The 27,551-nt window shown below is 32.7% G+C and overlaps 1 protein-coding gene across 2 annotated transcripts; it reads right to left on the bottom strand.

The window, feature by feature from the left end:
* Positions 1–240: 240 nt before the first annotated feature.
* LOC132746619 (uncharacterized) lies at positions 241–27,386 on the bottom strand. 2 transcript variants are annotated; one of them, XM_060735828.1, is made up of 9 exons: positions 27,263–27,386; positions 18,709–20,092; positions 18,084–18,215; positions 15,491–15,571; positions 9,660–12,455; positions 7,776–7,822; positions 6,804–6,972; positions 6,145–6,313; positions 241–5,116 (listed from the first exon to the last, which is right to left on the bottom strand). In XM_060735828.1, exons 2-9 carry the CDS (start codon positions 20,078–20,080, stop codon positions 4,966–4,968), a joined length of 4,917 nt encoding a protein of 1,638 aa, XP_060591811.1. In that variant the 5' UTR covers positions 20,081–20,092; positions 27,263–27,386; the 3' UTR covers positions 241–4,965. The 2 variants fall into 2 exon arrangements, with proteins under 2 accessions (XP_060591811.1, XP_060591812.1); XM_060735829.1 differs by lacking the exon at positions 15,491–15,571.
* Positions 27,387–27,551: the final 165 nt, after the last annotated feature.

Below are 27,551 nucleotides of genomic sequence, written 5' to 3'. Positions count from 1 at the left end.
CGGGAAAATAAAATTTTTGTGCTGTTAACTTTTTGTCACAAACACAGGGAGCAAATGTGTTTTGTGGGAGTCAATGTTAAATAGGGGCCCTTACCCGCGTAGAACCAAAAAACAGCTTTTTGGGTCAGTTTTGAACCCGGCATGCCCCCCAGTCATACCCTAAAAGATTTAATTTTAAGCACAAAAATGGTGATAAATTAAACCTCCATGCAATTTCCATTGAGAATTAGCCAAAAAAAAAGGAATTTTGAGCCAAAAGTAGGTTACTGTACGGCGGCCAATGAGAACCTAAATGTACAGTGAACAGGCAGAAACATCTTGTTGGCATTAAAGCCTTTTAACCCTTTGACCTGTTGAATTTCTATAATGGATTTGCCTAGCTTTGAATTTGGAACAGTCCATTCAAAGTTTTTACATGTTTGAATATTAAAATTAATACAAAAATTGAACTACCAACATATTATCTACCCTGGTAAAACTTCACAGGCTGGTCTGGCTCTTTATTGGTGGCTTTTATCTTTTAAATCCAGGAGGGTTATGGGTAAATCTATTTAAAACAAATTAAAACAGCCTTTCAGTATAAGTCAATTTTAAGCCCACCCACAGCCCCCAAGGCAGTGAAGGGGAAATAACCTGATTATTTTCTCCCTTCTTTCTGTCCCTGCATGCCAGTGCCAATAATTTGGTTATGTTTGGCTGCTAATATAATAGTATACAGGAGATATTTCCAACTTGCTATGAGGGGACATTTAGCATAGATTTTACTATCTGACCATCCCCATTTTACTATGACTTCATAAGTCAAAATCCCTGCTACATTTTCAAGAAGAGGAAAAGGTGGTGAGGATCAATAAGGGGAAAATGCACCAGATGGAGTTGGGGTGGGGGAGTCATGATTAAAATCAACTGCCTCATTGCTGTAGGGCAATCTTGTACTATTCTTATTCACGAAAGCATTAACAAATATTACTACATAGCATTTCACTGCCTTAGTGCAGTAACAGGTTAAGTCCTTCTAAAGTTAATAGGAGTAAACCAGTTATTGCACTAAGGTGACAATATATTATATTCTTTCTTTGATGCATCATACAATGTTTACAACATCAAATACATCAATAAACAAAAATTTGACCAAATTTTACAGTAAAAAAGACAATAACTTATAAACTTAATTTGTTAATTAACAATAAATTACAAATTTCTTTGGCACAACATCTTAATATACTATATACAAAATTAATCAAAAACATACATAACACAATCAATATTAATTCATGAAAAAACTAAAATTTTGAGATAGTAACAAATTAAATACTAAATCCCTTTATTTTTTCTCCTAAAGATAATAATATTATTACAATCATACAATATGAGACCAAAACTAAAAGAGGAAAAGCCACATTTTTTTATTTCATTTGGTAGTGGTAAAAAAAGTTTTCAACATTGTTAATTTGTTTTATTAAGTGGGGTCTAAAGTCAAGGTCAAATAGTAAGTATACCTTTCAGGTACCTGTCCAAGCATAATTACAGTACAAGTATAAGCCATGTACAGGATGTAGAGCCACCAACACTTTTTGATCAAGCTGGTAAAATTTTCTCACATGAAAGGATCCAAACTCTCTGGTTTGAGGTAGGCGGGGGAGGGATATCAAACCCAAGGCATCGAGAGGCAAGTTTATTGAAGTCAGTGACCTGAATCATTATTATTATATAGAAGGGGTTCTTATTTAAACCACAATCAAAGGAATTTCCAACAATTCTTAAATCTATACATGTATATATTTATCTAGGAAATAAACACATTGCGTAGATTGTGACAAGATTAATGAAATTATTTTCATAATTGATAACTTGATTCTTATGTTACAAATAACAATGCACATTGACATTGGGCAATCTTAACAGCCTTTTAGCCCCTTGTTCTGCTCGGCTGAGTAACAAAACATAACAAATTTATAATAAAACCTTTCGTTAAAATAATCAAAATTATGTTTCTTTGATGGTTTTGCATTATTTCTAAAAAAGCAACATCCTTTACTTAACAAGAGCTGTCGATAAAATGGTGTGCTCAACTATTTTCAATGCTTCATAGTTAAACAAGAACCTGGATAATAGAGAATTTTCTAAGTTCAAAATTCTTACAAATTCCATGTTATAGTTATCGGCCTTGGACAGTGACATCCTATTATGCTTTGAAATAAGTGTGTGAAGTTGCAACCAATTTTCTGTAGTAGTTTTCGAGAAGCTAGCTTGCACGCAAAAATTTAAATCAAAGTGTAATACTGATGCCTGGGTGTGAGTGCAACAGCTCACCCTATTTTTTAATTGGTCAAGCTAAAAAAACATGGTATTTTAGCCTATTCTAATTTTTTTTCTGGAAAAAAACCCCCCAAAGTTTAACATTTTCTAACAGCTTTTTCTTGCCATAAATACATGTATATATTTACAAATACAAATCCTTTTTAAAGCACAATTCATCCTAGTAATATATCATTTAACAATACAATCCAAAATATCATAAACAAATAAATAGAATAAACACAGCAACATTTATCAAAGATATGTAGTTATGGCCCCTTTTTTATATTATTTACAGCACAAATTATAATAACACTCATATTTACAATAATATTTTATTATATATTACACAATATATGTTACAAACAATCTTCCTCTCAATGTGAAAGTTAAAATTTTACTAATTTCTTTTAATTAAAACGTAAATGTAATGTAAAAAGAGTTAAATGGCATGCTTCATACAGATTCATTCCTTTTGTTTATTTATTTAAATGCAATACTTGTCGGATATTGTGCAGTGTTAAAGGTCTTAATGCCAAACTACACTGTTTAAAAACAAATACCAAAAAAACCCACAATTACTATAGAACCTTTAAGTTAAAGGTGTTAACTTTTTAAGTGCTGGAACTGAAAGCGTTAAGCCTTTGCCACCAGTATAGTCAGGCCAGTCTGCACATTCTTGGTAGTCTGACGAGGCTCTATACTGTTGGCTGACAAACTTTAAATATTCAAATAGATATCCCTAAAATTGATAATGGACAGTCCCAAAAAATGAAAGTGGGAAAAGTCCATTAAAAATATTCAGCATGTTCAAGGTTAAGATGTATATTTTTCTAACAAACCATATAAATTATCAAACATACCTTTAAACTTAATATGGCACTATCATATTTGTGTTTAAATAATAAGCAAAATGTCAGAAATTACAAGTCAAGAAGTCTAAAATAAGAATCGAGAAGAGAAATAAGAAGTCAAAAGGGCAAAAATAGAACTCAAGATGTGAAAATAAGAAGTCAGAAATAAGGAGTCAAGATGTCAATACCAAAAAGTCAGAAATGAAATTCAATCTTGAACTCTTGGTAACTTTCAGATGTCAAAGCAAAACATCGCAAGCCTTTAATATCTAAAAGGGTTTATACAGACCTTGTAGAGAAAATCATATGCGGTTAACAAAACATTTAAACCAAACAATATTATGGCAACAAATTTGTATCATATAAGTTTATATTTGTAGATTGTTTTACTGACTTTGTACACCATTCATGATATCAGTAAAGAATAAGACTATTCTAAGACAACTGTGTCTGCGGCCAGGAATTTCTAGACAATAAAATTAAATGTCTGTGACTTGTACAACCTGGGTTTTCATTTTTATCTGTGACAACAGATCCCCTAAAGGAAACAACCGATTCGACCAAGGCCCACAGATGATAATTTAACGTACAGGCTGTAAAAAACAGATGATATGGATCGCCAATCTGTTAATAATGTAAACCCTGACATCAGATTAATGTACCATCTTGAACATAGTGGGAAATTTTCAAGAGATTTATTTCTGCTTGAAAATAAGATTATGATGTCAGTTAATATCATAACTAAATCTTTTTTTCATTTTGATTGAATTTCTTATATTATTTTTTTGAAGTCCTTTGTTAAAATTACTTATTTAATTGAAACTGACATTCACTTTTTTTTAAAGGGTATAAAGCTATATCTCACAAAACATTTTTATAAAATGTATAACCAGCAAAATTATATGTTGTTCCCATGAATTTTGGCCATTCTCAAAAAGACTTTTAACAAAAAGTCTCTGTTATTTAACATGCATGTACGTTAACAGATTAGAACAGAATAGAACATCAGGCACATAATATTATGCTGCTAATTTAAGTAGGGCTTTAACTAAATCTGACTCAAGTTCAGATCTACCGAAGTTATTTTTGGCCTGATGCGTAGCGTTAATTAGGAGCTGATTTTAATCAGATTGGGTTTTTACTGTTTATCAATGATTTTTTTACATGCACAATCGCTCTTAAGAAAATACTATAGGATGATATTTCATACTGACAAGTTTGGGAAGAAGTCGTTTTCAAAATTCAAGCAATAATTTTGTAAAATATAGGTAGCAGATATATGGTTTTACACACTATAAACAAACAATATAACATCAACATCATAATTCATCTAAATTATGTAATAACAAATGTAATACTATGAAAAAACTTTTTTTCGGTGCATGCTGGTCATTCAATTTTAACTATGATTTGAAACAAAAATTTACTATAACTCCTGAGGTACGAAAAAAAATCAAAATGCAAAATTGTGGTATGCTTAATATATCATGACAGATCTATTATCTTCGATACAAAAAAAAAAAAAAAAAAAAAAAAAATTGGGCACCAAATTCTCTTCATGCAGGAAAAAAAATTGTTATTTATTTAAACCCCATTTATCTACATCATGTTTAAAGAAGAAAAACCCTATTTTTGAGATACAAAAAAACATTAAAAGAGATCCCAAATTAAAAATTATTACTTTATTTTTAAGATGAAAATAAAATATTTTTAAGAGATACTTTCTGAACAAAAAAACAAACAACGACAACGTATTAGCTTTGAGATATAGATAAAGGTATTGTAAAGGATTTAATTATACATGAAGATCTCTTCAGTCGTCGAGACTTTCGACGTAATACTGCGCCTCCTTCAAATACTGTTTTATTCTCGTCGGGATGGGAAGATGATCGATGTGGTCCCGGCGTGCAAGCTGTAGAATACGGAACCGGCACATATGCTGTAGAGATCGCATCTGTTTGAACCTATAAATATCATAAAATATAGGTCTATAAAATATTACGGTAGATCTACTGCACCGTGGCTTATACAGATTATTCAGGGCATATGGCACCGTGTTATATCAATAAGTAACATAATACTGTTAAGGTCATATGATGACATGTAAACTTATGAAGAATAACAACCCTATCTTTTCATTCATTGAGTTATCAGTAAGTATCTAGGTAAGGGCATTTAACTCTTAAAAGCTTGCTCTGAATCTACATCATGAAAGAATTCACTATGGTAACTGGATTACAGTCATCAGCAACTTTTTCACTTTATTCAAATAAGCACAGACTGCATATGTTATATACACCAATCCACAGGCTCTAGATGCTATCCTACATTTATATTCCAACAAGAGCAGTAAATATTTCAAAGTCAACTTCTGCTCTACAGGCCATGCAAAACTTTTGTCATTCATAGCCTAATAAAATAATTAAACCCTGACCTATAATTATCCTACTCTGTACTGTAAAAAATCCTTAGACAACACCATCATATGGTGGTATTAGCTATTCATTTAAAAACAGAAATAGTTATTAAATGAACTGTTCTATTCTGAGTTTGTACTTCTTAAGTTGTTCGCCTAAAATTGTAATCTTCAGCCTCAAAATGAGAATGCAACTTTAGGCAATCACTGACAGTATTCAGAATGCATAGAATGAGTCTAATTTTCATACATTATTTGGTTGGTATTTATGCCAATTACAACATATTTGTGGTCATATCTTAGTAGTAAGTCCATCTAACTGGTTTTCCTGGATAACTAACCAGTAACTACCATCTTCTTAGTAAGTGACCAACTACTTACGGTCTTACCCCACATGATTAGGGAGAGACAAAGAAGCGAGATTTCTTCATAAATTGACAGCAGCCTTGTATATAAAACTATATAAACATTTATGATTATAGAATGAAAAGCGACTTTACAAATGTGCGGTATTATAAACTGTAAAATGAGAGTATTTTTAGGACACATATAGCTATAAAATAAACACTGATATACCGTGACACTGGGTTAAGTAACTGTATCGGCATTGGGGGACTCCCGGGACCACTTGGCCTGATAAAATACAAGAATCGTCCATTCCTCGAGTTCTCTACACATTGTTCTATAAACTCTTTTATTGTAGACTTTCCATGACTGTCCGGCTGTGACCAGAAACTAAAATGACCTGAAACATGAGTAAATATAACAAATGAGAGAAAAAGAAAAAAAAAAATCTTAAATACAACAAGAGCTGTCAGTCTGACAGCATGCTCAATTATCCACCGTGCTTAACTGAATGTAAAACAAGATTCTGGATAATGTAAAAAAAAAATAGGTTCAAAAAGGCTCATAGAGTTGTTAAAGTCCATGTTAGAGTTTAAGTCCTTGCATAATGATCTCCTACTATGCTCTCAAAAAGGTGTGTGAAATGTCAACCCAGTCTCTTCAATAGTTTTGGAAATATCAACTTAAATTTCATGCGAAATCTAAACCAAAGTGTGGAAGCTATGCCAACACTTGGAAGAGTACAAAAAGCTCTAGTACAATTTACCACAAAAGCTCTATTCGTATTCCTCAAATATTTGAGCTAAACATTACACGTATGTTGAATCAAGTTTTTTAATATATTAAATCCACAAAATAAATATTAAATGATTATATCAATAAAAGGTTACCTTTATGGTGCTCAATTCTTGTGTGGTGAACTCGACCTTGATTTTTGAAGGACAGACTAAGTATGTAGTGTTCATCAGAGCTGTCTCTCACAAGAAACGTGCCCTCCGGTGACTTGCCCAGCTTGTGCTCAGCCTCCTCCCAGCTGAGAGGTCCCCAATACCAGCCACACTGAAATATTTAGCATGAATGAAGTGAACTTCACCGGCAATCCTGTTCTATAGACTTTTGTTTGCTCTTAAATAATAATGTTACAAATAAAGCATTACCACATACCTGTGCCGATTTTGTGACTCTGTAAATATGGTATTGCACGACTGTGCATATATTTTGACGTGACGTCATTAGCGTTATACAAACATAGCGTAAAGACGCGCAAAATGTTAGCGTTATGCTATAGGCGTGTCAATGCAAAATGACTCTTATTTCACTTTAAACGGTCTTTATTTTGGGTATGTGATAAACAGAATATTAAATTCGTGTAAGTTCATCACTGAATTTATTGCACTCATTGAATAAAATAATATTATGCTCTTCAGAGGCTTGCAAAATATGATATTATTCAATTCGTGCAATAAATTCAGTATTGAACTTATACATATTCAATATCCTCTAAGTTCTTAGAGCAATTTTCAAGTTTTCTTGGCAACAACCCCAACATATAGGGTTATCAGTAATGTCTATATCAATGATTTGATAAGTTAAGGTTGAAAACTGCAACATGTCTCAAATTTCTGCCTAGCTGACTTAGATCGAAGGGGTCATTTTACATACAATGTAAAAAACACTCAAATAAGAACTTCAATGATGAAACTTTCTCTGGGTAATATGTATGTTATTTTTATGAACACTTCCACGTTGCAAATTCTACCACTTATCCAGTACTGGAATAAACATTGCATGTTGAAGTATATCAACCACTCAAAGGCTTCTCAAATCTTGATGTGTAAGAGAAAAATCTGAAATGAACTTACATCCTTTAGTTGCCTCATGCTCTCCATAAAATCCTGAGAATATGACACTGAAATATACATATATTACATATTATGATGAAATATACATAAAGAATTTAAATACATATACTTTGAATACACTGAAATATACTTATTATACATTATGATGAAATATACATATATTATACATTATGATGAAATATACATATATTATACATTATGATGAAATATACATATATTATACATTATGATGAAATAAACATATATTATACATTATGATGAAATATACATATATTATACATTATGATGAAATAAACATATATTATACATTATGATGAAATATACATATATTATACATTATGATGAAATAAACATATATTATACATTATGATGAAATAAACATATATTATACATTATGATGAAATATACATATATTATACATTATGATGAAATAAACATATACTATACATTATGATGAAATATACATATATTATACATTATGATGAAATAAACATATATTATACATTATGATGAAATATACATATATTATACATTATGATGAAATATACATATATTATACATTATGATGAAATATACATAATCAACTGAAATATACATGCTAATACACTGAAATATACATATTATACATTATAATGAAATATACATAATGAATTGAAATACATAAACTTGTACACTAAAATATACATATTATACATTATGATGAAATATACATAAATATACATTATCACAGAAATTTATTACCATAGAAATATAAATATTACCATATTAACTTGCAGTGAAAAATGAATATAACCATAGTGAAATATACATATATATTACCATAATGAAATATATACATAAACACAGAAATATTAATATTATTAACCACCTAGAGAATATAAATATTACCACAGAAATATAAATATCATTAAACATGTAAGTCAACCTACAAAACGAAGTGATTATCAATGTACATGTAAATATAATTTACATGGAACCAGCTAGATCTATCATTTAAATGTTTCCCTTAATTTCCAAACATTAGCATAATTAATTTCACTGTTAACTAACTAACCAATTATGTGAGTGAGTGTCATACATATTAAATTGACAACATAAATTATACAAGGTCCTTTCTTTTATATACATGTACATTAATTATTAATAGAAACAATAACACTGATATCGGTGTATTATTGTACAATATCAATGGCCAACAAAAATTAAAACAAAACATTTATCTGCAAAAAAAATTCCCACCATTGATTCTTTAATCTTTATAATAAAAAGCCAGTTGCCCCATATTTTTACTATTATGACAATACTTTGGCAATGAGCCAATATTGTTTCACAAAGAAAACTAGGTGAAAGAAATTGAAATATATATTATATACATAATACAAATATTATATAATGAATAGTGTGTATCATAAAAGGAATATTTAATTGTTACATTACATTAAGAACAATGGATGTCATGTGATATGTATACATGTATGTATCAATTTTAACTTCATTTATCTTTATAAAGGACGTAACTGTGGAGTGTAAAAAAATGACTAATAACAATGAAGGTTTTAATTATGCTTTAAATTTAAACTCACTGCTAAAAAGTTTGTCAAGTTTTTACACTAACTGTCAAAGAAATGTACATTATCTTTTATAAAAATATATAACTAGATATAATATGATATAATTTCATATTACCTTGTTTGTAACATTAAATTTCATTGGACAATTTTGACATCTTTTAAATTTTTTTATATACACAGCAGCAGCTTTTTTACCATGCTGGTGTGAATTATAAACCCAACCAAGGAAAATCTGCTTATGTACAGCCCTCAATACTGGGCTATATAGTTTGTCAAAAATCTTTTGAGCTGAAAATATTTGTGCTAAAATTACCTGGGCGTCCTGGTGTTCTTGGTGTCCTGTGTCTTGGAGGTATTGCAGGCGGGGCTTCTTCCTCGGATTGGTCAGTTCTCATGTATGATAAACTGAAAGGGGAGGGGACTTCGTCAATGGGCGTGACTGCTTTACCAACCTCTCCTGATTGGTCAGTTACACAAATCCTGCTTTCTAATTGGCTGGAACTAGCTATAGGAGGTGGCCTTGGAGGCGGAGTTACAGTTAATTCTGATTGGTTTTCAAATTGAATATTTGGAATGTTTGAGTGAATGAAGGCGTTAGGACTGGCTGTAAACAAAAGGCTATGACCACTACTATCAGAATGTGACCTTGTAACTGGATTGCTAGGTGATAAACCCAAAGCTTCTTCTAAAGACATGTGAGTTGGTTCGGAATCCTCATACAGATTAGGATGTTGTTTTTCATAAATCAAATGCAACTCTTTTGAGGTAACGTTCTCTGTTGAACTATTGGCAAAATCATTAGAATTGTTTTTGTCCTGACTAGCATCAGTGTCTGATTCAGAGTTAGTAACTTCGTTATGGTTGAGATTTTCAACTTGTTGAAAGTCATCAATATTCCCTATTGCACTATCATCACTTAACTCTGGATCAACCCTCGCTACCACAACCTCATCATTAAGGTCATCAATTAATTTGGATAAATCAGATTCACTCTCCTTTTCTGATTCAATCACACATAGTCTGCTTTCAAGAGTAGCTTTTCTGTCACTTGACTGACCTTCAATACCATCCACAACATCATCACCCTTATGTTGATATGTATTTATAACTCCATTCTCTTCACTTACACTAAGATCAGCTCTATTGACTAAACCATTTGAACACAGTGGCTTGTTTGTTTCTACGGCAAACAATGAGCAAATAGTTTTTTCAGATGACTTGTCCTCCACATTTGCATTTTCCACACTTACATCAACTTCTTTGCAAGTTTGGCCAGTACTATCTAAGCAAAGAATTTCTGCAGAGCCTATTTCAGCTCTAGTGTCTTCTACTAAATTAGAACTGTCTTCCTTTAATTTAGCACTTTCTTCCTTAAACTTAGAACTGTCTGAACAATGACTAATCTCATCTTCAGTTTTTATTCTTTGAGTTAACTTATCAATACCAGCACTTTCAGTTTCAATATCTACATGATTCGAGTTATCACTACTGTCAAATGGACTCTCCAGATCACTTTCACTGATTTCTAGTTTTGGTAAATCCTCAGTGTTAATAAAATCACTGTCTGAATCAACTGATATACATTTCATTTTGACTGCCACTGTAAGAAAATTACTATTTTCCACTTCTGAAGAATCACGTTTGTTACTAGTATCAGAATAGTTTGAATGATATGCATTTATATTTCCATTTTCACTCGCTATATTATCTACAATGTTAGCAAAAGTGTGATCAGTTTGGCTGACCTTCAACGAGGGATCAGACTTAGTTGTTTCTGAAATAAATGCACAACCTTCTTTAACATCCTTCTTATCTTTATTACACTCCACTCCACACACATGATCAATATTGTCTTTGGTATTCAGCAAGTCTGTACAGTTTGCCGAAGTAAAATTTGTAGAAAATGGCTTTAAGATTTCTCCCTCTTTGGTATGACTGAGACCTTCTTTGTAAGAATATCCACTTGAATTATCACTATTAATAAGGATCTTTTTATCCTCGAGTCCATTCTTCTCATCACAGGGTGGTGCACAGTTGTTCACTTTCTTTCGGCTACTTTCTCTTCTCCTCTGGAGGTGGAAAGACTCTTGTTTCTCCACAACTTTGAGCACTCTTTCCGCACCACTCTCATCTTTAACAACAACATGAAGGCAATTTTCTTCTCCCTCTGTTTCAACATTTACAGAAGAATTTCCATGAGTTTCATCACAACAATTTGAAGATATATAATTATTACAACTTTTATTCAGTACATCTGTGTTAGGAGTCACATTTTCAGATTCTACAGAGTAAACTGTTAAATCATGTTTCACAGCTTGGTCATTTTCTTTAGTTATATCCAAGATGTCTTGTTTTTCCTTTTCTGACTCATTATCAGTTGGTTCTGCATCTTTTCCATCTGATTCTTTATCATTCTCTTCCAGGTTCTTTTCTACACTAGAGACCTTTTCTGTTTTATCAGTTCCTAACTGTTTTATTTCCTTGCATAATTTGTCTCCTGCTGATTGGTTAGTACTTGTTTCTTCTGTGGCAAATGCATCATCTAGACTAGAAGCATCAATATCAATACCTTTCTCACAATCTTGTAACACTTCTTGTACAACTTGTTCCGCTTCCTCACCGTCTAAATAAAGACTATAATTCCGGGCAGGAAGTGGCGGAGCTTCTGGAGGTATATCCTTTACAACTTTCGCTTTCTTCGATTTCTTTTCCTTCTTTTTACCACTTTTATTCACTGCAAGACAAATTTCCTCTCCAACTAGTTTTGTCTTTTCTTTACTTTCTTCAACATTTTTGTTGTCTGCTGCAGCATTTTCTTCATTACTGTCTTCAATAAGCTTTGAACGTTTTCTAAACAATATCTGCGGATTTGCGTATATCTCTGAGCTGATTTCACCTTTGACTTTATCTTCATGCTTGTGACCTACAGTTTGCTCAACCAGTCTCTCATGTGACACAGAGATTTTCTTGATCGCACCTGATTTAATTGCGTCTGCACATTCTGCGTAGCCTGGTTCTAGAGCAAAGTCTTCTGCTGATAAATCTAGACTGGTACAACTTGACATTTTTGAACCACTGCCCTCAGAATATATGGAGTAAGGAATGACACCTAAAATGAACAAAACAGATTTTTATGTTTTAATAAAAGAAAAAGACTCAAAATATTTCAGTGATAACTGTTCACAGATTGTACCATTACACATAAATACAAGAAAAATATACCACACAACTTCAATCTTAAGGATGTCATCCCCTCAACATACTTAAACAACACTTTCTTGAATGAACATTTAAATGTTTCTCAGAACAAAAATTATCAGCTTGATTCATTATTGAATACACTTAGTATGAGAAGGAATGTCAAGTTATCATTGTTATTGTGAAAGTTTAATTGAATGACTTCATCAACACTTAGCATTCTAGCTCAATTAAGACTGTTACTGAATGAGGTTTGGTACACTTGCACTACATCTCTTTAGTATTATGAATAATGGAATGAACTTTCTTCCTCAAATGAAGGATTCAGTTTGCTGTAATATGAATTTGTTATAAAGATTCCTGACAGGTTGTAAGGCAGTATAATAAAATCATGAACAGATTTGTTTTACAATATTACCCTTGCCTATCTGCTCTGGCTACAATTTATAATATTGGTCCTCTGTCAAAAATCTTTATAACTTATATCATATAGAAATGGATGGAGGTCAATTAATGAAAGCTGTGTAAAAATCTATTATAAGCATTAATGACATTGGTCCCAGTGACTTACGTGCCAAATATAAACGCAATCATTGAAGTCCTTCAAAAGTTACCCTGTAAAAACTTACTTCTATAGACAGACGGACAAAGCTATATAATACATCCCATTTCTTCTGGCACGTAAAAATCTATTGTAAGAACTAATGATCTTGACCCCAGTGACCCCAAACTCCATAAAACACTGACCCCAGTGACCCCCAACTCCAAAAAACCTGACCCCAGTGACCCAAACTCCAACCAATCTTACAGCACAATCCAAGGTTTCTACCTACCTTACAAATACTCTTACACTCTCACAAATACAAGGATATTGGTCAATAAATCCTACTTTTAACAGCAGAGAAGTGTAAAGGAACACGAAACTAGGACAAGGCAATGCGAAAACTAAATGTATATGTTCCAAAAATATTGTCAAGGAATCAAGGAACATGAAAAAGGTGGGAAACAGAGCACAATCATGCTTGGAAAGTGATCTACAACAATGACCGAAAAAGAAATGGGTGAACATTTGAAGATTGTGAAGAATGAATATGTACATAAACAAAATTTTCATTTTATATTTTATCCATTTGTATGTTAGCGGAACTCTTCACATGATTTTCAAATTTAATGTTTTTATCAATTTGTACTGTAGAGGTACTCTTCTGAATAATTCAACTCTTAAACCATACCAAGTCTCAGTCCACCAGTATAAAATCTGCAATTAACCCTTTATAATCATACCTACTTTGCATAATGGATTTATTAAGCTTTGAATTCAGAACAGTGCATTCCAAATTAAAGTGAATTTATCAGAAAAGTACCAATTTCGCGCTACCAACAGTACTGAGACTTTGCGGTCTGGCCTAGCTAAATACTTGTGGCAAAGACTGATCTGACTTTCAGTTTCAGAGAGTAACAAGCTTCACAGTGACTTCAATATTGTTTGTAAAACTGACCTAATGTTTACAGTCTCACAATTGCGAGTATTGACCAAAACCTTTACTATAATACCTCCATCTTGTCATATACCAAGTACCCATAGAATATAACAAGAGCATTGCAAAGAGCGAAACAATATATACACAAAATCAATGCATGGGTGCAAGTTAAAATTATCAGAAATCCAGAAAACTCTGAATTTAGTATTATTTCAATTTTTTTTAATTTGGTTTTATACAGAAAGAGAGAGCTTTCAGAAGCTTTTAGGAGTAGAAAAAAACTTATTTTCTGGCTATTATGCCTATAAACTTGAACCCATTTTATAATGCATTAGATTGAGTAATTAAACTCATCTAAAACATAATTTATGCTAATCGTCCTATACTATACTATTAGACACCCCCACACCTCACCACAAGGTTATTTAGTCTTTCTTAATAAACTTAAGCAAACTACTTATTTAAATTGTGTATAACAGGCCATGTACACCTTCTTATAAAATCAATGCTATGTTTTTCTTATATTGTACATAGTGTATTAATTTTGTAATTTTGATACATTATTACACCATCTACATTGTTGTACTGTCAGTGTCTTTACCGTCGCTTCTTTCCTGTTTTGTATGAATCATTTTCTTGTACAGTTATGGCAAGAATTGTTGCCATATATATATATGACAGTATCATTTTTTTTTTGGTTTTACGTCACATCGGCACAGTATAGGTCATATGGCGACGTTCCAGCTTTACTGGTGCATTATTATTTCAGGTACAAAGGGGCACCTGAGTAGAAACACCGACGTTCCGTAAGCTAGCTGGATAGCTTTGTCAAAGGAAAGAAGAATTCATAGGCCCTGCAGGAATTCAGACCCACAGCGGTGAGGAGCAAATGGTTTGAAGTCAACAGCCTTAACCACTCGGCCATGGACACCCAACCAGTATCATTTCATTATTTTAAAGCATATTAATTTTAAGTAAGATCTTCAGTTACTTAAGTCCCATAGAATTATTGTTTAAGAAATTTGGATTAATTAATAAAATGGAATTATGCATTGTGCTATTATTAATATAAATTTGAAAGGATACTAAAAGATGAAAAACAGTGAAATGTTGTGTTTAAACTGATTTTTAAGTTAAAATACAATGGAACAACCCCACAAGAGGTTTAGGTTTTTTTGGCAATGACCTAAACTCTGGAAAGAACGCTTCAATATTTTCTGATTACCGTATTTCCTCTAGTATAAGACTGCCAATTTTTCTTCCGTTGTGAAGAGAAAAGTTGTTTTTTTTCCATCTTGTAAGTGGTTCAAAAATATAGATTTATAAAAAAAAACATTCTAATTACCTATTACATCTGGCCAAAGATTAAATGTTCTTTAGCAATGCTAAATTCAAAGTCTTTAATAAACATGTTTGAAAATGCGTACGTGTAACACAAATAAACATATCAAGAAATGGAGTTTACCTTTGATAGCATCTGCACATTCAGCATAACCAGGATCTAACATAAGCTCTGCATCGCTGTCATATTCATCTACAACTGCTTCTATAACAGGCAAAATAGTCAGGTGTTCAAACAGCAAGCAGGAAAAGAAAGAAGACGTTCAAGAAACAAAGTCAAATAATGCAGTGTTCACAGACCAAAGAAATGTTTTGGTATTCAGACAACAAGAAGTTGAAGAACAATACAACATGTGTCATACAAGATATGGTTTATGATGGGCATGCATATAAAGAAACAAGTAAAGAATTGGTGTTTACAGAACAAGCAAAATATGTTTTATGTATCATGAACTGAACAAGAGCTGTCGGTAGGACAGCAACGCTCAACTATTCTTTGTGCTTGATAGTAAAAAAGCCTTGATAATGTAAAATTTTCTAAGTAAAGAAAAGGGTAAACATTTTCTTTAAATCCATATTACAGATACATGCCTTGGAGAGAGTCCTATTAAGCTCTCAAATAAGACTATAAAATTTCAGCTTGTTTCAAAGCCATAATATGTCAATGGACTTTGAAATATTTGAGGTATTACAAAAACTTTTAACGTAAATTCTAAGTCGAAAAAGGGGCATAATTCTGTCAAAATGCTTGATACAGTTACCTCCTCCAGTCTACAGGTTGGGGTCATGATGGTGAACATGTGTGACAAGTTTCAAAGCCATATGTCAATGGACTTTGAAAATATTTGAGGTATTACAAAAACTTTAACATAAGTGGTTACGCCGACGCGGACACCAACGCCGACGCTCGGGTGACTACAATAGCTCTACTTATTCTTATCGAATAGTCAAGCTAAAAAGTAGCTAAGGAAGTTCAAAGAACAAGAAAAATATTTTGATGCTCAATGAACAGAAATAATAATTTGAGCCGCGTCAAAACAAAACCAACATAATGGGTTTGCGACTAGCATCCGCGCAGACTGATCAGGATCCATGCTGTTCGCTTACAAACCCTATAGCAAGTAAAGAAACTGATAGCGAACAGCATGGATCCTGATCATGATCAGACTGCGCGGATGCGAGGCTTGTCTGGATCCATGCTAGTCGCAAACGCACTCTGTTGGTTTTGTCATGATGCGGCTCAATTTTATTATCCTCATTATTATCAAAGAACAAGCAAAATATTTTGATTTTTAAGAAATAAGAAAGAAAAAAAAAACAATTAAACATTAATAGAATAAATAAAATACAAAATACATGTATATATATCTCTTTTAAGAACAAGCAAAATATATATTTGTGTTTATGTGACAAGACATCTTGCAAAATGATTTCAAATTGATATTTATCTAGCATTAATTTATGCATGTACCATTTGTGTTTAGCATCCAGTCATAAACTATATTGGGAGAACAGCAGTTAATATATTTGAGCCGCGTCAACACAAATCCAACATAATGGGTTTGCGACCAGCATGGATCCAGACCAGCTTGCGCATCATCCGCGCAGTCTGATCAGGATCCATGCTGTTCGCTATCAGTTTCTCTACTGGTTATAGGTTTTGCAAGCGAACGGCATGGATCCTGATCAGACTGCGCAGGCTGGTCTGGATCCATGCTGGTCGCAAACGCATTATGTTGGTTTTGTTGTGACGCGGCTCATTTATATTATTACCTAATGCCTTCTATAATACTTATTTACAACTGTTTTAATTGAACCTTTGAACTCCTGTGCATGCACTATGATGAAATGAACTGTTGAACATTCAATATTTTTAACTGTTACACCTTTGTTTTCGGGTATTTCCGTTAACATCGCCCGCTACTATTCGGTAATCAAACGTGATAAGCTTTACATACAGTAGTGGTTCGTCAGTAAGATTCAGTTGTAAACAATTAAAGCAGTTGTAAAAATGATACTTGTATGTTGTTTAAATATATATTCTAGTTTGAATGCAAAGTATTAGGTAATAAAACAGTAATTTCATGGGTGTTTGTGGAACAGAAAACTGTTGTCTCTCCGAATCAGGGATGACATTTGGAACTGCTGCCAGACGCCTTTGGCCATGTTTATTACTCCAGTAATGTGAAACCATGTCAGTATCACACTTAATTTGAGCAGAACATAAATATCACCCATACTGAAAATACATGTACATTTATTACATGCTTTTTGGGGGTTTATAGAAACATATCAGTGGAATATAAAACTGATATTTTCACTGTTTGAAACAGTGAAATTATCAATTTGATAATTTCACTGTTTTAAATTAAAGACCCTTACATTGTTTCAGAGAAATACCAGCGTGCACAGTACTGGAAACCAACTTACTGACGTGACGTCGTAAATGACGTCACATTGTATTATTATTTGGCGCGCTTTTCATTTAGTATTAATTTTGGTTAAAATTTCTTTTAAGCATTTCTTTGCAGATAATAAAAAGAACATTTGCTTACTTTAATGTAAGATGGAAACATATTTCACCTCGTAAACACCAAAAGTTCATACTTCACTTGTAACTGCGCCACTCGTGAAATATACCTTTTGGTGCTCACTCAGTGAAATATATTCCTTTCTTACACTGAATTAAACAAATATCCTCTATGTAATGTGCGTACCAGGACCAGCCACATGTTTGTCTCCAGTTTCCGGCTGGTCTACTGTCGACAGTTTTTTCTCCTTGTTAACAGAACTATAAGGTGTCTCGTCATCATCTCTCTTTGTCTTGTTCACACTACTGTACAAATTTTCTGTAATGTATTGTAATCAATTATAATATAACAAAGTTATAATCATTATTTTTTTTATTCGAAACAAGGAAGGATAGTCCATCAGGTTAACAATATTTCATCAACTTATAATGCTCTCAAAAAAGAATATGAAGTTTCAACCCATTCCCGTCAGTAAATTGGACATACATGTACCTAGTTGAAGGAAAAAACTTGACCAAAATGTAACATCAATGCTGACACCTTTGAATAGTGATGCTAAATATTCATGTCAAGGGTTCTACTTAGATGCCAGCTTGTGCCTGAAATAATACACCGATGGGGGCCAGGGCTTACTCCACCAGTGAAACTGAAATGCCACCATATGAAAGTATTTAAAATGACTATGTTGGTGTGACTAATAACCTAACAAACAAACAAGCAAACAAAATAATTAAGCTATCACCATTATTAAGCTTGGCTCTAGTCTAGGCTTATTTGTATTGCTTTAATAGTATTTTAGCTGTCAACATACCTGCTTGTTCGGAATCTAAACTTCTGTCTTTACTCTCAAACCCACTATCCTTACTGGTCCCTGAGGCTGTCAGAGCTGTAGCCACACCAGTCAGACTAACAACTGCTTCGGCAAATGCTTGCAGGCCGCGCTCACTCTCTAGTTGAGTTAAAACAGCCTCACCCGACACTGATCTTCTTTCACGTACCTCCATCTGCGGCAAACTTTCTGACTTGGGAACCGAACCTATTGCCGAGTCATTGAAGTACTCATCTGTTTCAGATGAGCTTAAAGAAAAACCATCAGTTCTGGTCCCTGTCCGTTCCTCACTTTTAGTTATAGTTTTACAACCACTTTTGGTAAAGTTTTGCTCAGCTATTCTCTTTTTAACGTCATTTAATGACTCATACCCTGGTTCGTCTAACGATTCTATGGACTGGTTTTTACTGTATGTTTTTGGTGGTCTGATACCTTTATTTACAGTCTCGGTTGTCTCACGTTTCACATCTTTTACAGACTGGTATCCTGGATCATTATCTATATACCAACATTCATCTGTTTCCAACTGTTCCGACTTGCTCTTTGCTTTTGCCTCATCAACACTTTCATAATTCGGATCAAACTCGAGGTCAGTTTTGCCTTTAATTTTATCTTTCACATCCTGCACAGATTCGTAATTTGGATCAAAATCACTACCTGGTGTCACACAAGTTCCCTCCCTACTGCTACTGGGTCTTTTTTCCGGCAGTTTTTCATAACCAGGATCAAAACCTGTATCAATGTTTACAATTCCAATATTGTTCCCTACAGATTTTCTAATGTGTTCGACATCTGTATCCAAATCAATGGCACTATCATCGTGTAAAACGCAGTCATTAGTAAGAGTACTTTCTCGTATCTTTAGAGATCTATCAGTCACATTTTCTTTGGTATCGTATGTAAGAGGACTATATTCATTGGTTGATTTACCTTTAGCCTTAGCATCAAAGCTGCTCCTTTGAAACGAGTTTATTTCTGAACTTGTCAGAGATCTTGTGTATGTTTCCGGATTAGATAACTTTCGTTCTTTTCCTTTTAAAGCTAAATGTTGCTTATCACCAGGTTTACCTAACGTAAGTTCAGACAATTTCAATGAGTCTTGACTCTCTGATGCCGGATCCCGCAGCTTCCATGGAGATTCATCCTCAAGAACTTCACGACTCTGTCTCTTTTTAAATGACACTGCAGAAATATTTTCGCATTCTCCAGTACTTACGTCCACATGATATCTTCCTTTCTTAAGTCTAAATTTCTTCTTAAGTTTTGTAAATAGCCCTTCCTTCTCTTCGGCATGCGCTACACTATGACGCAAGTTTGATGGCAATGTTGCAGAGCGCTCGTTCTTGCCTGCCATCTCATGAGTTTTCTACAACAGAAATAACGAAAACATTTTTACTCGATCATGAAATGAGCTGTGCCATGACAAAACCAACATAATGGGTTTGCGACCAGCATGGATCCAGACCAGCCTGTGCATCCGCGCAGTCTGATCAGGATCCATGCTGTTCGCTTACAAACCCTATTACAAGTAGAGAAACTGATAGCGAACAGCATGGATCCTGATCAGACTGCGCGGATGCTGGTCGCAAACGCACTATGTTGGTTTTGTCGTGACGCGGCTCAAATCAATGTATACAAACAACAGGATTTTGTCACAAAACCAGGCTTTCAGAAAAATACCTGTGTGAAAAAAAAACCCAAAACAAACAACAAAGGACCATAACCACATTTTTTGATGTTATAGTTAGTGTGTAGTACCTAATTTTTTTATTCTGTTAAAGGCCCATTATGCCCCAGGAATGTTTTTATTTAATACTGTTCCAAAATTTTTTATTTTTATGTTTATATAAATTTTTACTATGTTTATAGTTTCCTCAAATGTACTTGTATGCACCTGACATGCTCTAAAACCGATATCTAAACATTATAAATCTCATGTTAAGTTTACCCTTTCTAAAGAATGAAAAATTTATTCCTTTCTGAGACAGGATGTGCCTTTAAAATAAATGCTTTAAACACTATGAACATCCAAAGCTGTTTGATCTTTGATAGAACACTGTCAAGGTTAGGTAAGGTCAGGCATAACATTCATTACATACATGTAAGTTCACAATCAGAAGGATAATGTCAATATTAATTAATAAATGAAAGTTTTTAAAACAAGGAAGATTAATTTCATTTTTACTATCAACAAGGTCGAAAATAAAATATTGTTTGTTTCCCCTCCCACTACATTGTATCTACCCACACAAATCACAGCTACCCCGAAAAAAAATTTTGTCAAGCCAAAAAAAAATAATTTTTTATTTACTTTACATGGCAGCAGAGAGTGTCAATGAGAATCACATCTTTATATCTGTCTTATGATTTAAATTTTTTTTTATATACAAACTGGGATATATGTTGAATTCAACTGAAAATATGGTACTTATCTTTTAAACAGATGCTAAACATTCACTTTTTGTTTTGAATTCCATATAATTTTGAAAAAAAAAAAAAAAATTTGGATAAAAAAAATATTATTTTAACAACCTTACCTACCCTACTTGCGGAAGGGGAAACAAAGATGATTTTAAGGCTTGCCGAATAGATTAATTTAACAATAGCACTACTTTTTCTTGTTTTCTAATTATAATTATACAATGTAATATGCAATGCAAACATAACAAAGGGCTGAATTTTATATTTTGTAAGCTGCAGAAAAAAAAAAGTTTTAACTTTTAAGGGCCTACCATTAATGTATACATGTATACATAGGTAATTTTACATACGTGTACTGTGTGAGTTACACTTTTTTGTGCAATAATTTGCTCCACATTATTTTCATACTTATCAAAAAAAAAAAAAATCACACAAGTCTGTAAAATGTTTTTTCATTGACAAAAACAGTTTTAAATTTTTCTTTAACAGAAACAGGATTAAAAGTTTTTGCATAGATGTCATTTTCTCTGAGAATAAACCAATTGAGCCGTGTCATGACAAAACCAACATAGTGCGTTTGCGACCAGCATGATCCAGACCAGCCTGCGCATCCGCGCAGTCTGATCAGGATCCATGCTGGTCGCAAACCCATTATGTTGGTTTTGTCATGACACGGCTCAAATTCACCAACAATGACAAAGTTGTGGCAGACTGAGAAAAATCTTGACATTTTAGATACCTCTAACAGTCCAGAATCTTCACTCAAAACAAGGCTTCTTCATGAATTTATAACTTTTATATTTATACATTTAGTTTTTAATGAAATTATGCAGTAGCAATAAAGTCAACATGAGGTGATAATTACACTAAAAAATAGAGACACACTGAGAGTGAGACTGAGTCACTTAGCAGGTATATTCACTATAACAGGTGCCAGTGGTTTTTCTCACTTAATTGAAAAGCTATATTTTAGGATGAATTGCTATTTGGGGAAGTAAAAATGCTAATCATACAGAAACGTGAGTACCTGCTAGATAGTGATGGTTTTGAACTTTCGCCGGAAGTACTGCAAAATTATGGGTAATACATGTAGACCAATTGCAACTTTTCAACTCACAAGATAAGGATAAAAGCCGAGGAATTCCGATTGAAAATGGATGCGTAGACTGGCCTCCAGCACACTTCTAAAGGAACCATAATAGGACAGGGAACCAGATTAAACGGAAGCAGTGCATAAAATACCGAATGGCACTTTTAACATGGAAAGTGTAAAATAAGAATGAATGATTTTTTCAACCGACTTCCCTCTTCATAGGCTTTGCCTGATTACATATTAACCTATCTATAATGATAATCTGGTTTCCTGTCCAATTATCATATTGTCACCTTAGTGCAATAACTGTTTAGTCCTTCTAAATTTAATAGGAATTAACCAGTCATATTGCTCTAAGGTGACAATATGGTTCCCATCAATTTCTCTGACGATGGATTCAATTTAGATATCATATTAAACATGAAATGGCTGTATATATAATGTGTGGCTCGAAAGTGTGCAGTTTTCCTAAGTGTATTGAAAACATAATTATATATAAAATAAGTAGCCACCAATGACTTTAAATTATAAGGTAATTTCTGAGAGAGTTCGTTTTGAAGCTTTGCCTCATTCATACATGTATGGAAGAGGTTAGTCTATTTACCCCAAGACTACCCCAAGTCTACCATAGACTATCCAAAGACTATGCCAAGACACCACAAGACCACCCCAAGACACTTTTACTGACATCTATTTTTTTATACAGTCTTAATTTTACTTTGTTTATGTGAGGTAACTATGCGATTTCACATGTACACATTGAATTATCCCTCTTCATTTATTTCCCTGTATTTTTTAATGTAAGATTATAAATATATTCTTTTTTGTGCAAAATAGTTTGCAACAATGAAATAACTCCAAGATTGCGGGGTTTTGGTGTAGTGCAAGTTTAAGTCTGCGACAATGTCATTTTATGAGTGACACATTTTTGATGCCTGATTATTAAATTGATCATATTCTGTTTCATAATATATTATGTTTTTATTTCACCTGCCCCACATTTCGTTAGATTAACATAGTCTTATTGTTTCAGTAAAATTTATTTAAATCACAATATTTTTTTCTATAAAGAGCATATATTTGAAATATTTTAGTGATGAAAAAGTCCATACATAATTGACAATATTTGATGTATTGAACAGTAACAAGATAACAGGTAAATAATCAGTTATAAAACTTTCTTAATTTACACAATATATAAGTTATTTGGGGTAGTACTGGGACTAAAAATGTGTATAGTTCTGTCCAAGATTAGTCTTGGGGTAAATACAATGTAGACCGACCCGTATGGAAGTCAAAGGCTGGGCTTGCCCGGCTATAGACTACATGTACACATTAATATTTAAAAGGAAATCAAAGTTCTGTAAAACAATTAAAGAATATATAGAATTGTATAACTATCAATGAAATTTTTAGTGTCAGTTCTAGTTGGCCGCCGCCATTTTCAATGTACATGTAACTCAATGATAATAGACCTGTGGGGTGAATCCGGATCAGCTCGGCCCTAAAACATATTCGGCCTCCGAGTCAGCTCGGCCCTATTCCAACTCGGCACGGGTCAACTCGGCCCAGTTTTCAATTATTAATATTTTAGTTTGTGTTATCACTATTTATTGTAATTATTGTAATTATTTATAAAACACCTATTGACAGCTTCCGAACTAGGAGCAGACAGGCTTTTCTTATCAGTAGAATTGCGAGTAAAGATAACCGATTGCGTATCTCACTGTATTTCTGACTTGTGGTAGGTTTAACCGTAAATTTAAATACCTTCAGTGTCAAACAATGTGTTGAAATATATATTGTTACGGGCTATTATTATCAATCAGTGTGTATGTTAAGGATACCGATTAATTAGGTGATAATTATGATTGACTCATTCATTCATTTGATTAGTGACCACCTGCAATTAATTAGAAGCTTATGATATGAAGTAAACACGTTTTTGTTTCATTTTTTTTTAAATATTACTTTACAAACAAAATGCATCTAAGGAAACACATTTTTATTAGATCTATATTAATTTTATCGAATCTGCAAGACAAATAAAAAAAAAAATTCTAAATGTACTTATTTCGGCAGAAGTGTAATTATATAATAATAAGATATTTCTCATTATTCATTTACCTTAACAACATGCAAAGCAAAGTTAATACGTTATATATATTTTTGTAAAGTGGGCCGAGTTGACCCGTGCCGAGTTGACCTGTGCCGAGTTGGTTTAGGGCCGAGTTGGACTCTTTTCCTGTGGGGTAATGATAATAGGCGGGACATTCTGATAACGCGTACGGTCGCAAACTTTCCGATTAATAATACGAGGAAAGTCCGAGCGGGGCCAAAGGCCCCGCGAGGGCTGTAGCGCTCTTAGATAACATGTATGACGCGTATCAATTCAAATGAAATCAAATTAAAAGTAAATGCAAATTTCAAAAAAATATATATCCTATACCTAATGAGCTGTGAAAAAATCCTTAGTTAACTGGGCGCCGCCATTTTGAAATCCCTTTGAGCTAAAAATAGATATCACAGCGCTTTTAATGAGCGTCTACATAATTCAGACTATTGCTAGCAGACGCATGCTTAATAACACTTCCGGTGAAAGAATGATGTACAAAATCAGAAAATAAACATTCATTTCATTCATAAGAACTATAGTAACGATGATAAATGTAAAAAGTTACTTTTAAATTCTTTTCGATAAATCAGCACATTAAAAATAACATAAAAAGAACATATGTGATTAGAGATTAAATGAAAATGGCGGACGGGATTTTCCAAACGCCGACGCATGCGCAGTGGTCCCTCTTCCGATGATAGGTTGAACACCGCCAATTTATTTGTTTCTGTTTACGGTACAAAATACCTGCATTTACTTATTTAACGAGTTGCATGATAGATCTATCTGGTTAACATGTACACTAAACATGTAATGCTTAAATAATAAATCATACGAGCTTTCCGCGTCAAAGGTAGCACCTAATTTCATATTAATTGTCAAGTGTTACAAGCGAAAATGGAAGCAGTGTCTTAAATACCGAATGACTCCTTTAAAACGGAAAAATGAACATTTTTTTTTTACCAACCAGACCTGGGGTAATCACTAATCGTAATCATCGATTTTTTAATTGATTACATGATTACACTGTAATCATCATGTAATTGATTACCTTGCTCAAAATTGATTACATTAATTGTAATTAATCAATTACAGCTCAAATTCAGTCTGTAATTATGATTACAATTTGATTGATGTTGATTACTTTCAGATTTTACATGAAACTATTGAAATTCAAATGATTCATTTAACATGTTACAGTTTATAATGATCTTTAATCACAAATTGTAGAGTGTAAATTGATTGATTTTGATACACAATAGCAACATTTTTATTGAATAGAAAGAATGTTCTCTATTGATATCCATATTTGAAGTAAATGATAGAAATTGTCATAATAAACAATGATAATCCATAAAGGTAGTAAAATATCAAGTGAGATGTTTTAAGACATCACTCACAATGAAGAAATAAGTTTTAATCCATACAGTTAACCAAATTCTAACTGAAAGATATACATCATTGTATTCTAACCAAAATGTCAAATCTTTGGATTTATGATGTCTTTGAATTTCCTAAAGAAACATCTGGAAATGTGACAGCACAGTGCAAATTGTGCCATAGGAAGATAAATGGAATCACTAAGTCACATTCAAATTTCATTACCCACATAAAAGTATGTTAAATTTTGTTTCACATATGTTGGTTTAACCATGTTTTAAAAGTTTCAAACAATGTAGATAACTTCTTTACTTTATATATTCCAGAGTTTATGTCAGATGCATATTACCATATTTTAATTATAGACAACAGTTATTTTGTAAGGTGATAGATTTTGTAAGGTGTCTATATTATAATGGATACTGTTGTACCATTGAAGTGTTTGTAAAAAAATGATAATTTCTTTGTAAAGCCTATTGTCTCTTTGAATTCCCATACAAAAATTTATTGTTTTCACACCTGTTTTAACACCTGTATACAGCATACTGTACAATTGACACTTTTATAAAATTTCAATATGCTTGATAGAGTTCATTATGAAACCTACACCAAGAAGACTGAGGACCATTCCTGCATCATTGGCCCCTGTAGAGCGTTTGTTTAGTGTTGCGGGTAAATTTTTCGGTCCTGATAGATGCAGTCTGACTGACAGACGGTTTCATGAACTTATGATGCTAAAGTGCAATGCTAAAATATGATAAAGTGAATTGACAGTAACTAAAAGTGTGTTAAATTGATGACTGTTGATGAGCTGGAAATCCTTTGTGTTTATAATGTATATAATATATATATTAAATAGCATTAAGAAACTTTTGTTTATAGTTATAAATTGAATGTAATCAATTATCAATCAATTACTTTCTTAAAGTAATTGTAATTAAATTGATTACAGAGGCAAGTCTGAGTAATCAATTGTAATCAATTACAATAAAATCTGAAAGTAATTGTAATTAAATCAATTACTGATCAATGTAATCATCCCCAGGTCTGTTACCAACTTCACCATTCATAGGCTTTGCCTAATTTCATATTATTACATTGTATCATTATGATTAACTTGCATATGTCACTGTGATAAAGTACCTTTGAAGAATGTATACCCCTGTTCTATCAATAGTATATTGACTTATATACAGATGGGTCTATTTCGCATATTCATACTGTCATGAAAAGAATAAAACAAATTGTAAAACCAATCAAATTAATTCATTTACAGGACAGGAAATTATTCTTTATTTCAAAAATTTAATGCTGGGCTAGTGATTTTATTCCCATATACATAAATTGAAGTGATATGTACCGCGGATATACGAGATACCTATATATACACCTTATGAAGAAAAACGGAAACTACTGTTCAAATTAGAGATGTATCCGAATTGTATGTCACTTTTCATAAATTTACATCGAGGACAACTTCTTAAACATCTATGAGATAATTTGAAGAGACAGTATACAGTAATTACCTATTAAGAAAGTTTTGTGCCCGTTATATGTTCAAGATATTAACATTATAATGTGTTAAAATGTCAAAACAAATAAATAATCCAATTTTCTACAGGAAGTGTTGAAGTCTCGTGATGTCCGTCATTTCGCGAGACGAAATCACCGAAATCGAACAGAAAATACAGAAAAGAGCTTGCTAAGAATAATACAAAAGTGCGCTCTGGGTATATAAATTCTTAATTATTTCATATTTTTCTGTTCTGATGATCTATGTAAGATATTCACACTTTATGTATTAGGCTTTGGACT

Source organism: Ruditapes philippinarum, unplaced genomic scaffold (assembly GCF_026571515.1).
Source record: "Ruditapes philippinarum isolate M1 unplaced genomic scaffold, ASM2657151v2 ctg1759_1_1_1_1, whole genome shotgun sequence".
Classification (NCBI taxonomy): Eukaryota; Metazoa; Mollusca; class Bivalvia; order Venerida; family Veneridae; genus Ruditapes; species Ruditapes philippinarum.
Note: the sequence above shows the minus strand (reverse complement) of the source record. Positions and strands in the feature narration are given on the sequence as shown.